This window comes from Limulus polyphemus, unplaced genomic scaffold (genome assembly GCF_000517525.1).
Source record: "Limulus polyphemus unplaced genomic scaffold, Limulus_polyphemus-2.1.2 Scaffold3594, whole genome shotgun sequence".
Taxonomy (NCBI): domain Eukaryota; kingdom Metazoa; phylum Arthropoda; class Merostomata; order Xiphosura; family Limulidae; genus Limulus; species Limulus polyphemus.
In genome coordinates this window covers 1254-22867 of record NW_013669204.1, presented here as the reverse complement: position 1 = coordinate 22867, position 21614 = coordinate 1254, and the positions used below count along the sequence as shown (strand labels likewise).

At 31.6% G+C, this 21614-nt stretch overlaps 1 protein-coding gene across 1 annotated transcript in view; it reads right to left on the bottom strand.

Annotated features, from left to right (window-relative positions):
* The window catches only part of LOC106469654 (multidrug resistance protein 1-like), a gene marked incomplete at its 5' end in the record, with an annotated part of 49876 nt that extends 28487 nt beyond the window's left edge, over positions 1-21389 (bottom strand). The window contains 8 exons of the mRNA XM_022398231.1: positions 481-558; positions 1005-1109; positions 4159-4311; positions 11660-11839; positions 15113-15123; positions 15583-15595; positions 20672-20863; positions 21186-21389. Coding sequence (XP_022253939.1) covers positions 481-558; positions 1005-1109; positions 4159-4311; positions 11660-11839; positions 15113-15123; positions 15583-15595; positions 20672-20863; positions 21186-21389 — 936 coding nt within the window. The remainder of the gene's footprint in view (positions 1-480; positions 559-1004; positions 1110-4158; positions 4312-11659; positions 11840-15112; positions 15124-15582; positions 15596-20671; positions 20864-21185) is intronic.
* Positions 21390-21614: the final 225 nt, after the last annotated feature.

Here is a 21614-nt window from a genome sequence, read left to right as displayed (position 1 = left end):
TGTGAATTTGATGATTAATAACAAATCAATATATGTAATAACACTTCTGGTGAATATGACAATGGCAGTATAGCACAGCTCATTCAAGATTTTTGCAAAAGGAAGCAATGAAAACAGTTTTCAAATAATTAATACTCTTTTGAGTAAGAAATTAAGGATACAACTTAATTCAAGAAGTTTGGCAATTAACCTACTGCTGCTGATATAAGTCACATGAAGTTAACATAAGAATTTTACATAAAACTGTGTATTTTTTATTTCACTAATAGAAACATTACAGTTTCTTAGCCAAATGATATGTAGCAAATTCCTCTAAAAGTTAATTTATCTTTCTTTTTTAAATGATTATAATTGTAACTCACAGATTCATTCTGCTGACAAAAAGGTAAATAATAAATAATTTTAAAGCCACCATATGTCAGTAAAGTTTATTTCTTCAAGCACATGAAAACAAAACCAATGAAAAAGACAATTTCTTACCATTTTAAGCATAGTAGTGAAACACAGCTTCCTGATTCTGAGAGTCAGTCTTTCTCCAGCAATCCCAAACATAAAAGACTACATGAAGTATATTGTGTCAAAATACTTTAAACTGCATCATATAATGCATACATTATTAAATATCAGTAGTCCACATATTATGCTAAAAAAGTATTCCATTACTATCTCTCTTTGAAATACCATTCAGAACAGCAGAATGAATGACACTTTATTTAATGTCAAAAACTTGCATTTTGAAGGTACATTATTCACTTGTGTATATTAACTACTTTGAATGTATGTGATACAGCTTAACTTACTTTTTTTATATTTCACATTCTTTTACCATCAACAGAAAAATATAGAGCACCTGAAGAAAAAGATAATCCATAGTACTAATATTTTAAAAATCTTCCTAAATTTGTTTTTCTAATAAATTTATTTTAAATAGAATTTGTAAAAATAATATTTCTTTTAGATCCAAGTACTAAAAAGTAATATATTTAAGTTCCACACAAACAAACCTGGAGGAAAGAAGCTATTCCACTGGCTCCACCCATTGCCAAAAAGAGCAGTGAATAAAAAGTAGATTCTTTTCTTACTTCATCCAGGTCAGGATTTGAGAGTGTCTACAAATAAATAAAACAGGCCTTAAAATTAACAGTTATCTAATAAGTCCCAATTCTTGCATATCTATTGATTCTAAAGGAAGATCATGTAGAAAATAATACAAAATGCTCTTCACATTCAGATGTTATAATCCAAACATTTTTAGAAAGTGGAATTTACTCCTTTAGAGGTGTATAAGTGTAATGACTGAAATAGCAATGAATTTCACCCTTTGATAACTAATATAGGATCTCTCTTTATTCAGGTATATTCAAGTAATACTTTTCTGAATTTCCATGTATTTTTTGTAGTTATGACATTCTCGCTAATTGGGCATCTCAAGGACATAAACTTACTTATCCTTTTACATGGATAAAGGTTACATACTGGAATTTTTGGATTTTTGTCTTAAGCCTACCATGTATGTGTTTCTGTATGGATTGCTTAAAAAGAACCCTATTCAAAAGCCAATACAGAAACCTGGACACCTGACATGGCTTAAGAACGTGTACAAGAGTGGGTGAAAATGTAACCTTCAGATAATAATACAAGAACACGTTATGATGAGCAGCAGTTAGTGAAAAAACACAATAAATGGAACAAAAAAGCAGAAGACTTGAAATGAGTGAAACCAGGACACCATTTTATAGTGACATGAAAAGAAGTGAACATAACTTAAATAATTTGTTAGTTTTCAGTATACAGAAAGAGAGAGAGAGAATAGGTTCCATATTTGTTTTGGCAACAAAGAAAGTTTGTTAATATGATTAAAGTTCTTGAAATGTTTTCAAAACCACTTCTTTGGTTTGGTCACAGAAAAAATATATATCATCAACATATCAGAAACACAGAATTTCTACCACCAAAACACAGATTATAACATATATTATTTCTTCATCTTTTCTTAGAGCCACCTGGCAATGCTGTACATGAAATTAAAAACTTTTTTGCAACTTTGAAAAAAACTACTCATTTTCCACAACATTTAATTACAAATTGCCATCTTAGAGCAAGAAAAACTTTTTTTTAATAAAGACAACAACCAACAATAATATGAAATCATTATATATTGGCTACAATACAAAAATTTAGCCTTTTGAGAAATAATAAGTATTAATAATAATTCTAAGGTAGAAATGATTATCAAAAGCAGGTATATATTTTTCAAATTTTAATATTTGTACCTGCTGGTCATAAGAACTTCATTTTCAGCTATTTTGAGATTAATTTTAGTTGTTCAAGCAACACATATAATTGAGTTAAACAGCAGCTGGATAATCATTTCAGTTTATATTCTTAGAATAGGTGATAGCAATGCTTGCAGTAGTTAAAATGTGAAGTCTGTAATATCAAAACATATTTTATCTTTTTACATGTATACATTTTATGTAAGTGTACACATAAATTAAGTTGATGCTTGTTCTAAGTCTTTGGAATAGCTATACTTGATATTGTGTAACAAATAGCAGCGACCTACAAAACATTTATGGTCAAATTAGTATTATCTTTATTGCAACAGTTTTCATTTAAATACAGGGTTTCTAGAATACATGTACATTTTTTTATTTAGTTTAGTTAGGGCTGCATTTTACCATACTTAATTACTATCAATAAATAAACTTATAATGTTATTCTACAAGCTAATGTTAGACATTTTTAAAAGGTTTGATAAGCTTTTAACATGTTGCACAAAATGTCTACAAAAGTATATTTAGATCCATTAAAATGAAGTGTGCACCCATGGAAATTTGGATAGTAAGGTGCGCATGCATTTTCAGACAGACAAAAACTTAGTATTATTCTAACAGATTTGTGACACATACAAAAATTAATAAATATATATAACTTTATTGTCGTTTATATGGATTCAACATTTCAGTTTATTATACTCAATACCTATATTCTATAAAAATAAAGCATTTCACGTAAAAGATGGACAACTAAAACTACAGTACAAATTCAAATCAGGAAGAATGAAATGTTTCATGGTATATTAAAGAGAGATGTCTAAAGAAAACTAAAACCTACATAATGGTATGGATACAAGTTTATCAGATTTAATATATTTTTCTTGACAAGCCTCAGATGTGAAAAAAAATGAATATATGGATACTGAAACACACAATGTCCCACATTTAAAACAACTATTTACTGTCTGCAGCTTAATACAACCAGACAATTGGGACATATGTAAAGTATTTATCATCTAAAGATGGCATTTCAGTAGTACAGTAGTCACATACCTCTAAGAACACCTTAATAAAACCAAAAATATATAGGTCAGCATTTATTACTGTTAGGAAATGAAACATGGTATTTATTTTACAAGTTTCAAAAACAGTAGTAATAAAATTCCCTACCTCCACCCTGATAAATATGCTGTATGAGCTTAAATATCTAAGTATATTGTCTATTGTACCAAATCAGACACACTGTATCTAAAGAAACCTAAGTTACAAAAGATTAATTTGAATATGATAATTTTTGATTATTTTATATAAAGCTTCTCTATGTTATTACTTTTGAACTTGAATAACCTTCTTGAATATTTACAATTAAATATGTAAAAAAAAAAGACTTAATATTGTTGAAAAAGTTATGCTTAAGTCTTGTGCCTAAAACATTTACATAAGAAAGTAATGATGTTTCCAAACTTATAAAAGTTGCTTTACATCTAATTGGAACATTCCTTCAATTTTTGGAAAAATTTCATAATTTTTCAGATGCTCAGATATATAGAATTTGTAATAAACTCTTCTTAACTCGTTTATAACATATGTGTACTTTAGTTCTTATCACACACACACATACAAAAACAATTACTTCATTAGTAATCTATACAAGATACATAAGGTAGTTAAATATATATATATTGTGCTTATACATATTATGGCTGGACATTAATTATGAGAATTAGACATAAACTATGAATGAGTTAAAGCAAATACTGCAGATTCAACCATTGCATATAGTGTTAAATAGAGGTGCTAACCAACCCCTCTAAGTATCTAAATCAGTACTGAAAAACTTTTAAAATGTGTTTCACAATATTGCTAGTATTTTTCTCACCTGAAGAATTTCTCCAAATATGATCGCAAAGACAGGAATTGACAACCCCATAAGAAGAGAAGAGATGCAGCCAGTGAGGATATATGGCCACTCAGGAGCAGTCATTTTCATTAATCTTGTTTGTGAAGGGTTACTTTTCTCTTTTTCCTCTATCTATTATAAAAGTATCACATATTAATATATATAATTTTTTACAATATAGTTGTAGAAAAGAAACAACAACATTAATTATACACTAAACGTAAAACTGCACAATCACAAAATAAAGGTGAAACATGTGAGACCATTAATTCACATTAAATTTAAAATTTAGAACTAGCAAAACTAAGCTAGAAATATCTGTTTTAGTTTATTTATACAAGTTTAATTTGTAATTTCCTGTTATTTGGATTGGAAAAAGAAAAGGAGGAAAACTTTTATAGGCACTAACATAGTCCCAATTTTTAAATCTTCCATTATGTGTATGGTTGCTATAACACTGAAATAACTTTCACTGTTCAATACTTTTCTTACATGCATGTTGGTATGCTGTAAGAACTGACAGTTTTGTTTTTAAAAAAAGGGATTTTTTTACTAAAAAATCATGAGAAAGATACATATCATATATTGGTAATAATAATTTGATGAAATTAATTCCATATACTTTTTGTACAAGTAAATTAATTTACACAAAAAAAGATAAATATTATTGATCAACTACACTCATTTTATTTTATGCATCATGAACAGGTAATTACCATAAATATTCAAAGCCATAGGTGTTCTTGTGTTACTCTGCAAATCAACAAGTCTGTTGTATTAGCCAGTTTAGTTGTCTTTAATAGTAAGATTATTTTTTAAGTTTGGTTTTTCAGAAAACTTGTAAGCAAAGCACAGATGCAATACTTCATGATATTGTTTTAGTATTTACAACAGCCTACAAAATATAGTCTAGGAGTCTGTGCAAAACCCACTGACTTGAAGAGCTGAAGGGTATTCATGTAACATGTTTGCATGGTGATAAACAAATAAGGAGAAATATAAAGTTTGAATAAAGCAGGTGGGACCTTGAGCTGCACAGAAATGGAAGTTAAAGCACACTAAATGCACATTACATAATGGCAAAATATAAAATATTTTGAATTGAAAATTATTGAAGCAGAATTAGAATTAATATTCTTACTTAAAGTTTTTATATACAGGTGTCCAATCGATACCTGAAAGGTGCTCACCATCTGTGACAGGGTTAAACACTATATTTTATAAATAAAATTTACATGTTTCACTGGTTACAGCAATATATCTTTGGAACTCAGGATCATTCATTTTCTTTTGCAAAACAGGTCTAGGTTGACTACACATAAATTATGGAATCATTTATATCTGGGAGTTCTAGTATTCAACTAGGCAATAAATATTGGTTGAATATAAACTATGCAAAATATATCAACTTTCACTGTGCATTTACCATGGATAAATCTTTCACAAAGGGCACATTTATCTGAAGTTCTGTTTTTATTGCATTTAGCTACCTGGCATTGTTTTCTTTTACATGTTTCACTGGTTACATCAATCTATCTTTGAAATTCAGAATCACTTCGCACAAATAAACCAAATGCTGGCAGGGTCCAGATTGAGAAGCTGGTGCAGGAGATGAAAAAGAAGGGGATGAAGAAAAAATCAGCGAAATGGATGTTGGGACATCATTGAACACTGATGTATACTATATTTCCTTTCATTATTTATTTGGATTAGGAAAGAACACTAATTTATGTTTAACTCATCACCACTTAAGCCATTTTAAATATAGTTGCATGTTTTCCATGTTTCTAACTTGAGGATTTTGCTTATTACAAATTCAAATTCATGAACGACTAATTAACAGCTGTTTCAGGATATGAAAGAACTGCTTGCTATAAAGTTAGTGGTAGTGTAAATTGTATGGTTTTTCCATTTCTTCATCAAAAGTGTTTGACATTTTATTGACAAATATGTGTCAGCTAGATGATAAAGGGTTATATGGGAACAAGAACAGATTACACTGGCAGTGATGCATAGATTTTCTTTCATTATTTATTTTGATTATTAAAGGACACAACTTTAAAGGGGAACAAAAAGTTACTGTTATGCCATGCTTTAGAGAGAAATTAAAGATCATATATGTTACTAGCAGAAAAGCCACCCTACAGTCAGGATCTTGGTGAGCTTCTAACTGCATCTTGGGGAGCAATTTGATGATCTTTTCTATTTTAGGTTTGTTCCTGGCTTCTTCCCACTGGATCATGACTTTGTGAGCAAGCCTATCTCTTTCTTGCTGTAACTTGCATCCTGACATTTCATTTTCTTTCTCAAAGTTTCAGACTTTCACCATGATAATGATTTTCGATATTTTTGAACCACTTTATACTCGTACTGAAGTAAAAAAATACATTGACCTACAACAAAATTCCTGCAAATTTGTATGAAAACAACTCATGTGAAGGAATTGTGATTCCTTTGGTCACATAACAATTCAGTTCATGGCATACAATTGGATTCTAGAGCAGAAAAAGTCACTTGATATATTTAGTTTCCTTTCATCTGCTACTTAATTCAGTGATTGGCACCTAAAATGCATGTTTTGGGGACCTGGCTGGCTCTCTAAAAAAAAAAGTTAGGTGTGAGCCCTGTATCTGCATAGAAAAGAGGTGTGAGAAAATTATATATAGTAATAGTACACTAGTGGGATCCACACTACTTCTGGAACAGGTATGCTCTTCACCCGGACAACACAAAATCTAATTTGTGGGCAATGAAGGCCAACTGGCCACAGAGGCAAAATCCTTACATCATTACAAGAAAACACGAATGAATGAAATATTGGACCTATCTCACTGGATTCATCCAGGCTCCAACCAGGCAGATGACATCCCACATCTTGTCATTGGAATTATAGGGCAATGTACCCAAAGCTAGATCCAAGTTGTAGTGGCTAGGGCATAAGGACCACTTTTTATTTGTTCTTGCTTTGTAATGTGGTATTAGTGGAACCCAACTTGAAAGTTATAGAATGTTGCATGTCAAGCCACCGTAATTAAGAAGAGAAGGCAAAAGTGGATAAACTCTCACTCCAACCTGAAAAAGTGCAAAATGAAACAAACCAAACTCAGAATTATGGGACACTTTTCTTTTCACGTCTCATTCAACCTGAACAAACAGAGATTACCTCGCCAGGGATTATGAACAGAAATCCAAACTCCCCAACCTGAGAGGCAAAGCAATACATCCTTCCCGAAGAATTACAAGGAGAATGTAGAACAAACTAAGTCCAAATAATGGCACAGGAACTGACACTCCATGCACAGAATTACGAGGAGTCTAAGACCCTCTTCCATGATAATTGAAAAGATAATGACCAAAAAGAAGGGCCATGCTCAACTCAACCGGAAACAGAAGAGTCATCTCTGAACCAGAATTATGAGCAGGCTTCCATATAGGCTGGTCTTGCTCGCACCATACATCTGGCAACACTATCCAGGGTTATTGGCAGGAAGACACGCTGCTTGATCCTCTTCTCCTTCAGTAGAACAATGAGTTCAATCATCGCTCAAGAAAAACAAACCTCTGTCCACCATTCCAGCAACTAGAAACAGAGAGTGATAAAGACGCCTATGCTCCACTAGGAGAAATGAGGGGGAGATATTCACGTGGGGAAATCCAGAGAAACGATGCTCCAGAGACAGTGCAATAGGAGAACCATGTTCCCTATTTTGAAAAGCAAACCGACCTTGATTTATTCAATCCACAGGTCAGCACGGATGGGCAAAATCCCTTTAAGCTTTACTCATGATAGTCTATGAGTGGCAGTCCAGTAAGGTATAAAATTGTTTACTACCCAGAAGGTGCACAAGATGGTCTTATGGAACACCCCATCTCAACAGAGCTCATTGCTACCAGGAACATTTTTTATCAGTCAATTGGTAGCTAATGTGGTTTCAGAAAGAAGCATATCTGACCAGGCAACACTCACCACTGAGTGATATCCAAATGAAAATGAGAGGATTCCTGAAAAAGAACAGCAATAAATACAAAAGAAATGAAGTCACTAACTGCTCTTACAATCTAGCCAGGGAGTGGAGAATGGCCATGGGGGTAGCTGAAAATTTTCAGACAAGGTAACTGCCAAATCATGTAAGTAATGATATATAAATGTATTAGGTGTAGTTCACATACCAGCCTGTACAATCTCTTCTGGTGGGTGACATAACCAGGCCACCAGGAACATCGAGACATGGTGAACTTGATGAGATGAAACCTGAAAAAGTCTCTGCTCCTTTAATGAAAACCCAGAGTAAGCTATACGAACCAATTGATGAACCCAATCTGTCAAAGCAACTGGGGCTCAGTCATGTGACATTTTAGGATCCCAGTGGAGCAGTCATAAAAATGAGAAATGGAAGGAAAAGACAGTGAAGTTTTGGGCAGAAAGGACCTATCAGGATACACCTGAACATAAGTGGAACATGAATGGTAAACAAATCTGACGTCAACAGCCACAAATCAACCACAGAAAAGTCTTTAGAGAAAGGTGATATAAGAAACATGATGCCAAAGGTTCAGAGGAAGGACAAGATAAGGCATGGAGAACCACTTTGATATCACAATTAGAAAGCTAGAAAGGATGTTGAGGACAAATAACCTGAAAAGATTTCAACTGGTATAAGAGACAAAGAAGGAGTAGGAGACATGAAATGAAAGGCTAATCCTCTCGTAAGAACTTGAATGACCCATTGATCTATGGTGAAGGTCTCCCATACTGACACGAGCCCCACAGGATAAGACCTCATAGAATAGTCACCAATGGCATCGACTGTGCTCCACTTGAGCAGAGAATACCTGCTGATAAGGGCGTAGTCTCCTTCTCCTTTGTGTTCCAATAAACCAGGGAGCTGATGTTGGAGGTCTAGAAACCCTAACAGGAAATGCAGGAAACTGACCAAGAGAAGATCAGGAAAAACAAGAGGCCAGTGTCAAAAGAGAAGAGTGGAGACAGGCCATATCCACTCTAGATTTCATGGAATCTGGAATATCTGCTAAAATTGAATGTCTAAGAAAAGGAGCTTCACTAAGGGCCAAAGAAGGAAGTTGAACTCTCTCAAGCAAAACGTCTCTCTCCAAAAGAACCCAGCAACAAATCAACCGAGAGACCAAAAGAGAGCATAAGCTGATAAACTTACCAAAGTAGAAGTCAATAAATGGCTAAGATCCTCTGAAAATTAAGCAGGAGACCTGTGATAAGCCTCAGACAACAGTTGCAAAGAAGATAAAAAATGCAAAACTGTTGTAAGGGGCAGGCAAATTTGGGAAAATTGAGTTAAGATATTACAAACTTGATGCATTAGTTGAAAAATGGTGCAGAAGGTGGGATAATCATCCAAGGCTCGTGAGTAGCTGTCTGAGCAAAGGAAGATGCTAGAAAAATAGAGTCCTAATTCTTACGAGTCTGCCCTTGATCTCTCACAAGCTCAGACTCTGAGCCAACGGGAGAAAATACATCAGATCTCATGTAAGACTCCACCTCTCTGCATATGAGGGACTGGACATCTTTCTGTAGAGATGTGAACTTGTGATTTTACATCTGAAAACATCTAAAAAAACTTTTTTTAAATAAAATAAGGAAAATAAACTCAAGTTTTAAAAAAATCGTTCAAAGTGTACTTATCAACTATACAATACTGAAGAGAAACATGCAGCAAGCATATAAAAGCATCATCATAACATTCTGCCATCTTGAAAAAGTGAAAAGAAAATGATAACAGAGAGCTCAGGTACAAATGTAAGATAGGGGACACATTGACGTAGGTGAAGAAAATCCCGAGATTTAATTTCTTTTGGGCAATATAGTGGAGTATAAGGGCTGGAGCAAGTGAGGTAAGATTCATACCAATGCTTAGATGGGCAGAAAAGAGAAACTTTTGTCAGGATAAAGCTATAGTGTGAGAGGAGGTAAGTGTGTTTCTGAATTATATATTCCCATACATATATATATATATAATTACAAGATGTGATTCAAAATGCAGTCTTCATGGGGTTGGGAAGGAAAAAGTTCTTGGGGTCATACATAATCACATAAGCCACCTAAAGCATTTAGAACTGATCTGTTTAACAAGTAAAGTGAAAAATTTCAGCCTGCAATACACTTTAGTGGAAAATTATATGATGGTGAAACATCAAATCTAAAATTATTCTGAAATAAAAAATTCATAAAGTGCAATCCTGACAGTACAAAACTCTATCATATATATAACATTTCCACTAAACACACATGTAAAACAAGCTACCTACAGTGGAATATATAGAAATCATTCACAGCAAGAAATACTGTTTCTTTTATTATTAGGAAATGATTGGACAAAATACATTAATAATTTTGTCCCATATCTCATGAAAAGAGGCCAACAAAGAACAATGTTGAACTTGTAACTTCTTGAAAGGGTGCAGTTGCCAGTATGCTACACACACAACTGGATTTAAATTTAATGCCTAATGCTCTAATACATTCATTGAACAGTGATGATGATGATGACTTCCAAGAATATTTGAGTTAGCTTAAGGCAAATTGTATGTATGAATATCTAGGTTCTAGAAAAGCTGTAGGTAATGTATCTTTTTTGCAACACTTCTAACAACAGAAATCTTTTCATCTTTAAAAATAACTGCATGTTCTAAAATATCACAACAGTAAATAATAAAAGATATTCTAAGCTTATTCTAAACATTATAGTTTTATTTGCTTGGCCATAGCATTTTTTGAAACAGTAATAATATCAAAGATTTCCAGTTTTTGGAAGTGTGTAAATTCAGGACCATGTAAAACTTGACTCCAATGTACAAAGAAATCAGGTAGAATAGCCAGACATTTGACAGATGATGAAGTAAGCAAACTCACTTTCTAATCTGTTAAACAGAAATGGGCTCAAAGTCTTTACTATTAACAGCAATTGTGGTAAACTTGTGGTTGTACTTTTTTCAGTAGGGATTTGTAACAATTTTGGTAGAATCCATATAATTAGAAGAATTATCATAAAAACAGTGATTAATGTCACATAATTTGACATATAAATAACATAAAAGAAACCATAACTGATTAGCACTGTAACTTATGGCTTAACTTTAACTAATGATAACATTCATGGAAAAAAACACAAGGAAATATATGAAAGATCTTGACAAATATTATTTAAACTTTACTGACTGCATGCACAAAACTATTAAATATAAGCAACAAGACAATTAAAAAAAAAAACAACAAATAAATATAATTAAAAGCCAAAACTACCTTATGATGGAAATTAACTATATATGCTTTGGTTTACTAAAAGTGAAAGCCATCACTTAATAAATCTTTTGTACATAGTTTAAAAAAGAAAATGCAATAAACTCCATACATGTTGTCATTTAAAAAAAATAAAAATACAGCTTTTTTTGTTAGTTTGAATTTACAGAAAGATAAATCTAGAAACTTGTAAAATTTAATTCTTACAGAATCCTTCCGCATATTGGCATTATTGATACTCTGTTTAAAAGAAGCAGTGCGGCCAAAAGCTGTTACCGCTTCCTCTGAAGCAATTGATGTAGAACTCAGGGCACTAAATTGCCTCTCTAGAGATTGTGGCTTCACTGGTTTGCTGGTTGCACCAAAATCATCTATGTCCATTTGCTGAAAGACATTATCATTTTCTTATTAAAATACTACTTATAAGCAGTAATCTAAAAGTATATACTTCACAACTTATTCATATATTCCATATGAAATTTCATAAGCTAGCTTTAACTACTATGATTAATCACACGATGACATATTGAAGTCAGTTTAATTCAGTGAGAACATAAAAAAGACTGAGAACAGTTCCAAAAAAGAGCCTCAATAGTTCTGCTTAATGGAGTAACTATTTATAGAAAAAGTATGCCACAACAGTTTATGTTTCACATACATTATTTACCCTCACACTGTATGCAGACTTAAGTACGGAACAGCAATCCAAATATTTAACACACCACACTCATTCAAATAAAATGTTCTGCACAGAAAATTACTCAATACACTTGAAACAATATGGAATGAGTACTCACACTGTTTAAAAAAAGTCAAAAAGCTCATTCTGAACTATCCAAAAGTAAAGGTTTTGATATACAAAAGTTAAAATTTCAACATGCTTTGAAATTTTAATGATTACAGATACAAATTTGAAGCAATATTTATGATATTACATATACAAATATAATACAAAGTTAATTTTAAAGGCTAGCATAAAGTTTAATACAGGCTTAACATTTCCCAGCCTGATTGTAATTGATGTTTAATCTCATCTGTAACTAAAAAACACCACCTTTCTACTTGATCTGTAATATTCAAAATTTTAATGAATAGAACAAATAGGCAGGAAAAAATTACAGAAATAATAAAAACATCATTAAATAAATCTATGTGAGCAATGAAAATAATAATACAAGTTAAATACAAAGCATACAGATAGCTTAATGGCTTAGCAAATCTTAATGAAAAACTTTCTAGCTTATTTCCACATAGAAGTTCTTTTCAAATAGTTTTCCTATTCTAACAATAAATGAATTAAAAATAAAACAATTTCTAGAAATGCAGGCAAAGCTGAAAAAAACAAAAAAAACTCACCTAATATGTGTAACTGTGAACATCAGCTTAAAACTTACAACACATAATTACTCAGTGTATCGAGACAAAAAAAAAGAATAAAAAAAGTTATAATTACTTATACAGTATAAACAACTCTTAAGAAGAGGATTGGGGAGATCAGTGACCAAAATTCGGTATTAGAATTAGTATCTCATTTAAATACATTGAAAAAATGGGATTTTTTCACACCAATGAGCTCAACAGAAACAAAATGGTGGATTTTTTCATTATTCCCAACAAGTGTTGTTACGTACAAAGGAGATTTTTGCACAGGCAAAAAAATATGATTATAAAAGGAGAATTTCATGTAGATTATGATTCTATTACAATATTTTTACTTTTTACAACATCATTTCTGAAAAAAAGGCATCTACTATTCAATATAGCAAAAGAAATGCAAATTTTTTTATCATGTATCACAATGTACAATCCATAGTTTTAAGTGTTCAAATTAGTTTTTAACCTGTAACCACCTTAACACAGTACTTCACAACACACAAAAAATATCTAAACAAAATAATCTATTGTGAGCATTGTTAGGCATTGATATAGTATTATATATATAAATATATAAATAGAAATTTAAATATATATATATATATAAAAGAAGTAATTTGTATTATTTAAGAAGTTTCTTCATGTATATGTCTTTTTTTATTCTTAGAATGACCATTTTATTGATGGGTCTGTCTTGGTCTATTCTTCACTTATTTATATTTTTCATTTATTCTATTAACCAATTATTCAGTTTTATATTTAGGGATAATGATAATAATATACAATTTATTTCATCTTTAGCATAAAGAAAGTCAATATGTAAAATTTTTTATATTACTTATAAACATAAAAAACAACTAATAACAAAAACAAAAGAACATGAAAAATGCAATAAAAGAGTAATCATTCAGAATGACCTTTATGATTCACTTTAAAGATAACCTGGGCACTTCCTACTTGGTGAATGAATTCCTAATGAGGACTAGAGATGACTATACATTGTCATTTTGTTTGTTTTTAAAATGTGCAGCAATCCTCCACTGATATTGTGTAAATCAAATGAATTGGTAATTAAATAATGAAAATATGTTTTGCTATCACAGATAAGGATGATAATTTTGTTATTTAACTCTTTAACAATGGGCTCAGTCCCAGGGACTGACCTCATAACTATTTTATGCTTGTTATAGTTTTCATGCTATAACTTTTAATGCAGTAAGCATATTTTCATGAACTTTTGCAGATTACCAAAAAACATTACAAGGCTTTTGTATGCGAAATATTAGAGATGCATAAAAGTATTTTTAATCTTAAAATGAAAATTACTTTCCATTTTGGATAGTCAACATTTGAAAAGAAAAAATGCACAAGAAAAACATTACTTAAAAAATTTCAAAACTTATTTAAAAAAACACTCTCTAAAGGCCAGTTTTATATTCTTGGATATAGTAACATGAATGCACATGTGCCTCGTCATTGCAACTTCTGTAATGTTAGGCATGCCTGAAAGGTTAATAAAATAAAAATATTAAATGTATATAAATGTATAATGTTATGAGAATTAAGCTGTTTAGACTAAACATTTGTGTTTTCTTGTTATAATTTGTAGTCATTCTATAATACAAAAAAGTATAATTTATATCTATTTCCCAATTTCTTATGGTGGTTGCGAGGTCAGTCAAATCGACCAAACTCATACAGTAGGGAAAATAACAGATAAAATATAAAGTTTATTCTAAAAAAACGTTTGATAGGCTTATAAAGAGGTTATAAAGATTTTGCATGTGAAATTTGGAAATTTTCTACCTATCTTGGCTCTGTTCTAGTGTACCAGTATTTTGAAAAATACAATTACATTTTGGTTATAATACATTATGTATGTATTTATATACATTATTACTATTTACAGATAAGTTCTTAAAGTTCAGTTATTTTTCTTAAAACATAGAACAGTAAATAAAGAAATATAGAAAACAATTATCTCTTCTAGTTACACACTTTGTACTCATTTGCTGCTGCCACAAGTTACTCAGCCTTATCAAATTTTGAATGTGTAGGATGTAAAACAAAACAGTTTTTCTAGGTTTTACATGTGCATTTTGAAACAAAAAAAATCATAAATTACTATATCAATACCAGATTACTCCCCTATAATTTATCAAGCTTAGTAACTAAGCTGTATTTGAGTCTAAAATATGATTTTTTCGTGCTCACTAATGTCTTACCTTACCACTTGGAATCCAGCATGAAAAGAAAGAGTTTCCTGTGCAAAGACTTTGCAGAGGCTGAGAAAACCACTAGGGAGCGTTCTGAGCTTTCAATTGGTTATATGCCTGTCACTGGGCAAAGTAGATGTACGTAAGCAAGTATTTTCCAAAATAAAGAGGTGGGTGGGGCCACTTTGGTTGATTCAATAAATATATTAATATCTCAGAAAATAGAAAAGATAGGAGGTTCTTATCTTATATTCTAGCTGGTCAACACTGGAAATTTGAGTATCTAATTTGTATGAAACTATAGACTTTGTATTTGGACATCACAAACATCTAATCTGAACCAATGCTGTATTCAACAAACCATGTGACACACAAAAATCGATATTTAGGATTTTGTTTTAATACTTATTTTTTAAAGTTACAAATTAAGTAATGTATAATACTAAAATTTGAATTATAATCTACTATTTTATACCAAACTTATTGACATAAGTTCATAAAATATTAGTTCAATGAAATGTTGAATGTGAGTCTACAAACACGATGATATGGCCTTTGACCATAGGAAGACCCGTCTCAGCAGGGTTAAAGCATATGATTGTAATTAGAAATAATTAAGTAGGCAGTTAGTTCATTTATTTATGTATTTTGTTTGAATAGAAGAATTATGTTTTGGTAAAATGTTTAATTTCAACATTGTTTTGGGATTCTATAATCTTTTTCACACTATTTAAGAATTTGGATAAGTAAAAACTAATTACCAAAAATGTGGGGAAATGAACCCCAGCAACATCATACAAATACATTGAAAATGTTAGTATGTAAATGTATGTCACTTATGGGAAATGTCTCCATATGAATAGTTAGTTTTAACGTCAAAACATTTTTTTAATATACTGATCAGTTTATCTCACAATGTATTCCTCTGTACCAATTTAAAAGTAAGGTTGTGATGATTGTTCATTATTTTCAATGAATAACTTGTTGATAGCCTAATTGATTAAAATCTATGTTGAATCCACTTGTTTAATATAGCTAGCCTGCTAAAGATTATATGTGATGATTGTTCATTATTTTCAATGAATAACTTGTTGATAGCCTAATTAATTAAAATCGGAAAATTTTTTTGTGGTAGAGAGAAATACATTGTGAGATAAGCTAATTGTTTTTTTTCTTAACAATTTTATTATTATTATAGGAAGTATTCTTATGTGTTCACCAAATATTTTATTTACAATAAAAATGATTATCTATTTATCACCTGATCTCCAAAATCTGATGTTTTATAGCTAACATCGGTTCTGATTTTAGTATTCATTAATACTCAGTAATTAACAGCTCTTGTTTTTTGTTATGCTGCTACTTTTGGCTAAATTTAAGTTTGATGTTTTTGTCCAGATTTGAAATTATATTAGTAAATGAAACAAAGGTGATCAGATGTTTCTTGAATTTATTAACTGACCTAATCATGATTTCTGATCATTTGTTCCTTTGGTTTCTTTTAAGCTTCAGGATTACAATAAATTTTCACCTGTATACCATTGGATATGTATCTTGTACATCAGTAACGTATTTTAGTGTGCTATAATAATTGAAAAATATGTTTTAAATCTACATGACTAATAGATTTTTCTGATCTCATTTTCATAGATTTGTATTAAAAATATATTTTTTCTACCATTCTGATTCTTTCATCTTTCAATCACAATTCAAATCAGTTATATGGAATGTATTACTCACTGTATAAGTATTTCTTTTTAAAAAAAAGGCAAGACAAGGACGAAGCACAGTGATTGTAGCTCATCGACTTTCTACAATTAGATCAGCAGATAAGATTATTGTTCTGTCTGGAGGTAGTGTACATGAGGTGGGAACACACAATGAATTGATGGAAAAGAAAGGTTTATATCATCAGTTGGTTTTATCACAGGTAAAGTTTGTGGAAAATATATGTTGAATCCACTTGTTTAATATAGCTAGCCTGCTAAAGATTATATAACAGCTATGTATTTTCAATATTGAAACAAAGAAGCACAGTAATTCAAAGTTGATATTAGTAACTTATGCATGAACATGTCTATAACTATGAAACATTTTATGCCATAAAGCTTCAGTACTGTTAAGTCTAAATCAGCACTATGGACAATTAACTGCATTAACAATTATGTCATTTATTTATCATTCCCATATCATAATTTTATTGAGTACTATCACACCCATAAAGCATAAAGTAAAGAAAATATTTCTTCAATATCTGACTTAAAATATTGTAGGTATTATTGTATTTGATATTTTATGATAACAGTTGGTTGGCTTGGTAGAGCAGTCAAATGTTTAAATGCGACATTTCAAGTTCTTGAAATGATTGAAGAAGATGGAGTTCCCACTACATGTAAGAACATTAATTAGTATATTAATGAACAACCAGTTATAACAAGGAAAGTGTCATATAATACTGGATGTGGACCAGCCAAAAGATGTAATCATGTAGTTATCAAATATAAAAAAACTGATAAAGTAATGATGTAAAAAACTTCAGAGATCATAATAATATATAATGATTTAAATAGATCATTGAATATCAACTACCATGTCTAATGATGCAAGCAACTCTTTGAAGATTAGTGGCAGAAGTAACAGTAATAACACATGAAGGTCATGTGTTGAAGGGTTGTTTTAATGTGGATTTACAAATATTATTTATTTTAAATATCAAGAGTATGCAGATATCAGTTTTACACAGGTTGCCTATTCAAGCAAGTTTACTTGAAAAAAAAAGGAAACAGAGCCACAATTCATGAGAACAAAACATGCATTTTATTATTTTATTACACACTGAAAGGCATTCTTTATTATAAATTGATGTGTAGCATTTATAATCTTGATATTTGAAATGACTTATTTCCCATGATAACAATAATTTTATAATTCACTAATACAAGCAAAGGAAAACTTTAATTCTTTACTACATTTTTTTAATTAGTGAAGAGATTATTACAGCAGAACTGTAGATGCTGCTGCCTGGAGTTAACTAGCTAACTAACCTACTAGATCTCTGTACCAAAGTTTCAGACAGCCTTTTTTAAGCTGAATTGCTCTACACATTACTATTGCTTATAGCCAGATCTTTCTAATTTTGGACAGTTCATAATATAGCTTGAAAATTTCCAGAAACTCTTCCACAATATCTAGTAATAGTTGCTATGTGTGGACAACAGCTCTGATAATTAGCTTTTCATTCAGCCAATTAGCACCTTAACAACTTATAACTAACTGTTAGTTTTCTAAAAAATGTCAATAAATACTCTGAGCTCACCAACATGCACCTAGTCAAATTCTTTACTGCTCTAATGTCTCTTACTGCTAAGTTCAAAAGGATCATTGCAAGCTCAAACTGAACATAAGCTCCTACTGGTTTTAAACAAGTACATCATATAGGAGCAAGTGGTTTGAAGACTGCCTTGAAAGTTAAGCATAGATGGGTGAGGCATCTATTGTGAGTTTGAAAATTTTATTTCTTATAGATTCTTACCTCTACTCACATAATAGCTAGAATCACACATTGACCTGATGGAGGGACCAGTGTAATTTTACCTAGATGAGTCCCTTTAGAATGCACCCAAAGGAAGTCCATGGGGTGTGTAAACAAAGAGTATGTAAGGCACACCCATGGGAGGCCACAGTAATTCTGAGCCAGGTATACTCTTCACCCATAAAAATGAGGTAAGGGGGAGTTCAACCATAACCAACACCAACAGAATTGTGATAAGAATACCCAGCCAATGGAAGAGGGTCATCTACCAGTCACCTTGGACATGGGAACCAGAAGAAAAGATCATCCATTCCAAGGACCCACAGATTGTGTGCATGTCCAAAACAACCAACACCAGCACTCCCAAGGAACTGACATCCGGATGATGGTAGGAAGGCAGACAGCAATCTGGAAGTTCAACCCCAGTCCAGAAACAGGCTGTATAGGGAATGAATCATACATGTGAGGACATATGTGGCTCCAACCAACACCAGTGCCCCTGGAAAATGACATTCATGAGACAGTAGGAAGGAGAGTACCCAGCCAGAGGGCTGAACTGTATTGTGACAGAAATCATCCAGTCCAGTATTTGAATCTGAACCCCACAAAAGCAGAAGAGAATCCAACTGCTGTGAGTCCAAAAATGGAAATGTAGACTGAAGGTAAGGCAAAGCATGGGAATGAACAATTCTTAAATCTATTCACATAACAACTTTTCTCGACTTGTAGTGCCCTCTAAAGTTTTGTTCACCACTAGCCTTGAAAATCCCACCTACCCTCATGTGTTTCCATGTGAGGCAGCTGCATGATAGCATGCAAATGAGCATACAACAACTCTCCACCAATCGTAGGGTGACACAACTGACTCTCTCTATGCAACTTAGCTCAACTTCACTTCTCGATTGACACTCATAGTGTTAAGACATGTTTTTTGCTCGAGCTTTATTTTACATAATTTAGACCAGTTACTTTTTTCTTTGGAGAACTTAGTTTTTTTAAGTTTAGTGCACTTCAGTTCTATAAATTTTTGTGTGTACATGTTAATATTATGTGTCTCTCAAAATTAAAAATTTGTATATTTTTTATTTTTATTTCCACTCATAGTTATCATGAATTCAGAGTTTAACATTACTGCTGAGGTTCCTACTGCAGTTAATCTTACTTTATCTACAATGGCATCAGGTCTGCAGTTATCAATGGCAGATGTTATGGCCTTGGTTTGATGGAAGTTGGCTACCTTCATGCATGCTTCTGATTCGCCTGAAGATTATCCTGTCATGCCTTGTTCAGGGGTACCTGAACAAGAGGACGATGATTTCAATAGCTTGTTTTCTCCCCATCCTATACTACACTGTCACATTTAGCTTCTATGGATGTACCCAGGCCTCCTCCTCCTTTCCTAGAGAAGATCAACCAAGTTTATTATGTTTTGTCTTTGTCTCCCATTTTCTTTTATTTGTCCCCTTCCCTTTGAGACATCTTTGCAGACAAATTACATTCTGGGGTCAGTATGCCTTCACCCCCTAGTCATTATGGAATGTTTGTGTCTAGATAAGTCAAACAGTGTAGCTACTATAATACTGAAGTTATACAGATAAAAATAGGACATTTTAGAAAGCAAATGCATCATATACCACAAAAAATGAAGGTTGAGAATTTTTAATATTTTATTTTCTAATTAAGAAATTAAATTTGAGATAATGTAACAATGTTGATTATAATCTACACTCTGATGGTAATTTTAGTAGCGTATATTGATAGGAAAATTTAATTAAATTTTGAATGCAACTCTGTGAAACATCATTGCATGGGCAGAAGAGCCAGGCTCAGATTTAGAGGGTTAAATACTAAAAACGAGAAGTCAATACATAATATAGCCATAAAACAGTAGTTCTTAGTTAGATTTACAGAAAAACTCATACGATGCATTTAATAGAAGTTTAATATTATGTTACACTAATTCAGGGGAATGTCAGCGTTTTTTTTCAGACTTTTAAAATTGTCATCATATGTGCATGTATAGTGTGAAAGACAAAAAAAAACAACACAAGAAACTTTAGATTTTAAATTCATTGTAGTTTAATTGACCTAACTGACTAAGGTGCTTAGTAAACTTACCTTGTCAAGAGCAGCTTGAACAATTGATTCACTTTCAGTATCTAAAGCTGAGGTGGCTTCATCCAACAGTAGAATTTTGGGGTTTCGAACCAGAGCTCTGGCAATAGCAATTCGTTGTTTCTGCCCTCCACTGAGTTGGGTACCTCGTTCACCAACAAGGGTTTCATATTTCTGAAATAAACAAGATTAAGTATATACACCTTAAAATTTAACTTCTGTAATATAAAAGAAAGTTTGGTCTTTAGAAATAATGGTAACTGCTGTGAAAAAAAAGATCCTATATATTCATTAAAATGCAAAAATCAATTTTGCACAGAAGAAGTAACCTTCAAGGTTTTGGGTAAATTAAAAATAAATAAATAAATAACTGACAATGATACAACAAAATGTAAGAATAAATAAATAGTAATGCTTATTACTACTTAAATAACTGCTTGTCTTTATTCTTTATATTAATTAATAATCACATGGGATATAGGAAATTATTATTTACCTTGGGAAGTTTATTTATAAAGTCATAAGCATTTGCAGATTTTACAGCTCTTTCTATATCTTCTGTGGTTGACTGTGGAAAGCCATGACGAACATTTTCTGCTATTGTGGTGGCAAACAAAACAGGTTCCTGCCCAACAACTCCAATGTGATCTCGTAGCCATCCAATGTTTAAATCACGCACATCTCTACCATCTATTTTAACCTAAAGTAAAAATATGATGTTTTCAAATTTAGAAAAATATTTAACATGGCAAACTTATAACTTATTTTGTATTTTTATGAAATATATAATGTGTCATAGGTTCATAAGTTCATTTGTAGTTCAATAAAATTTTTGAATACAAGTTTACCAACATGATGACCTGGCCTTTGACCTATGACCATAGGTAGACCCGTCTCATTAGGGTTAAACAGTAAAGATTCGATT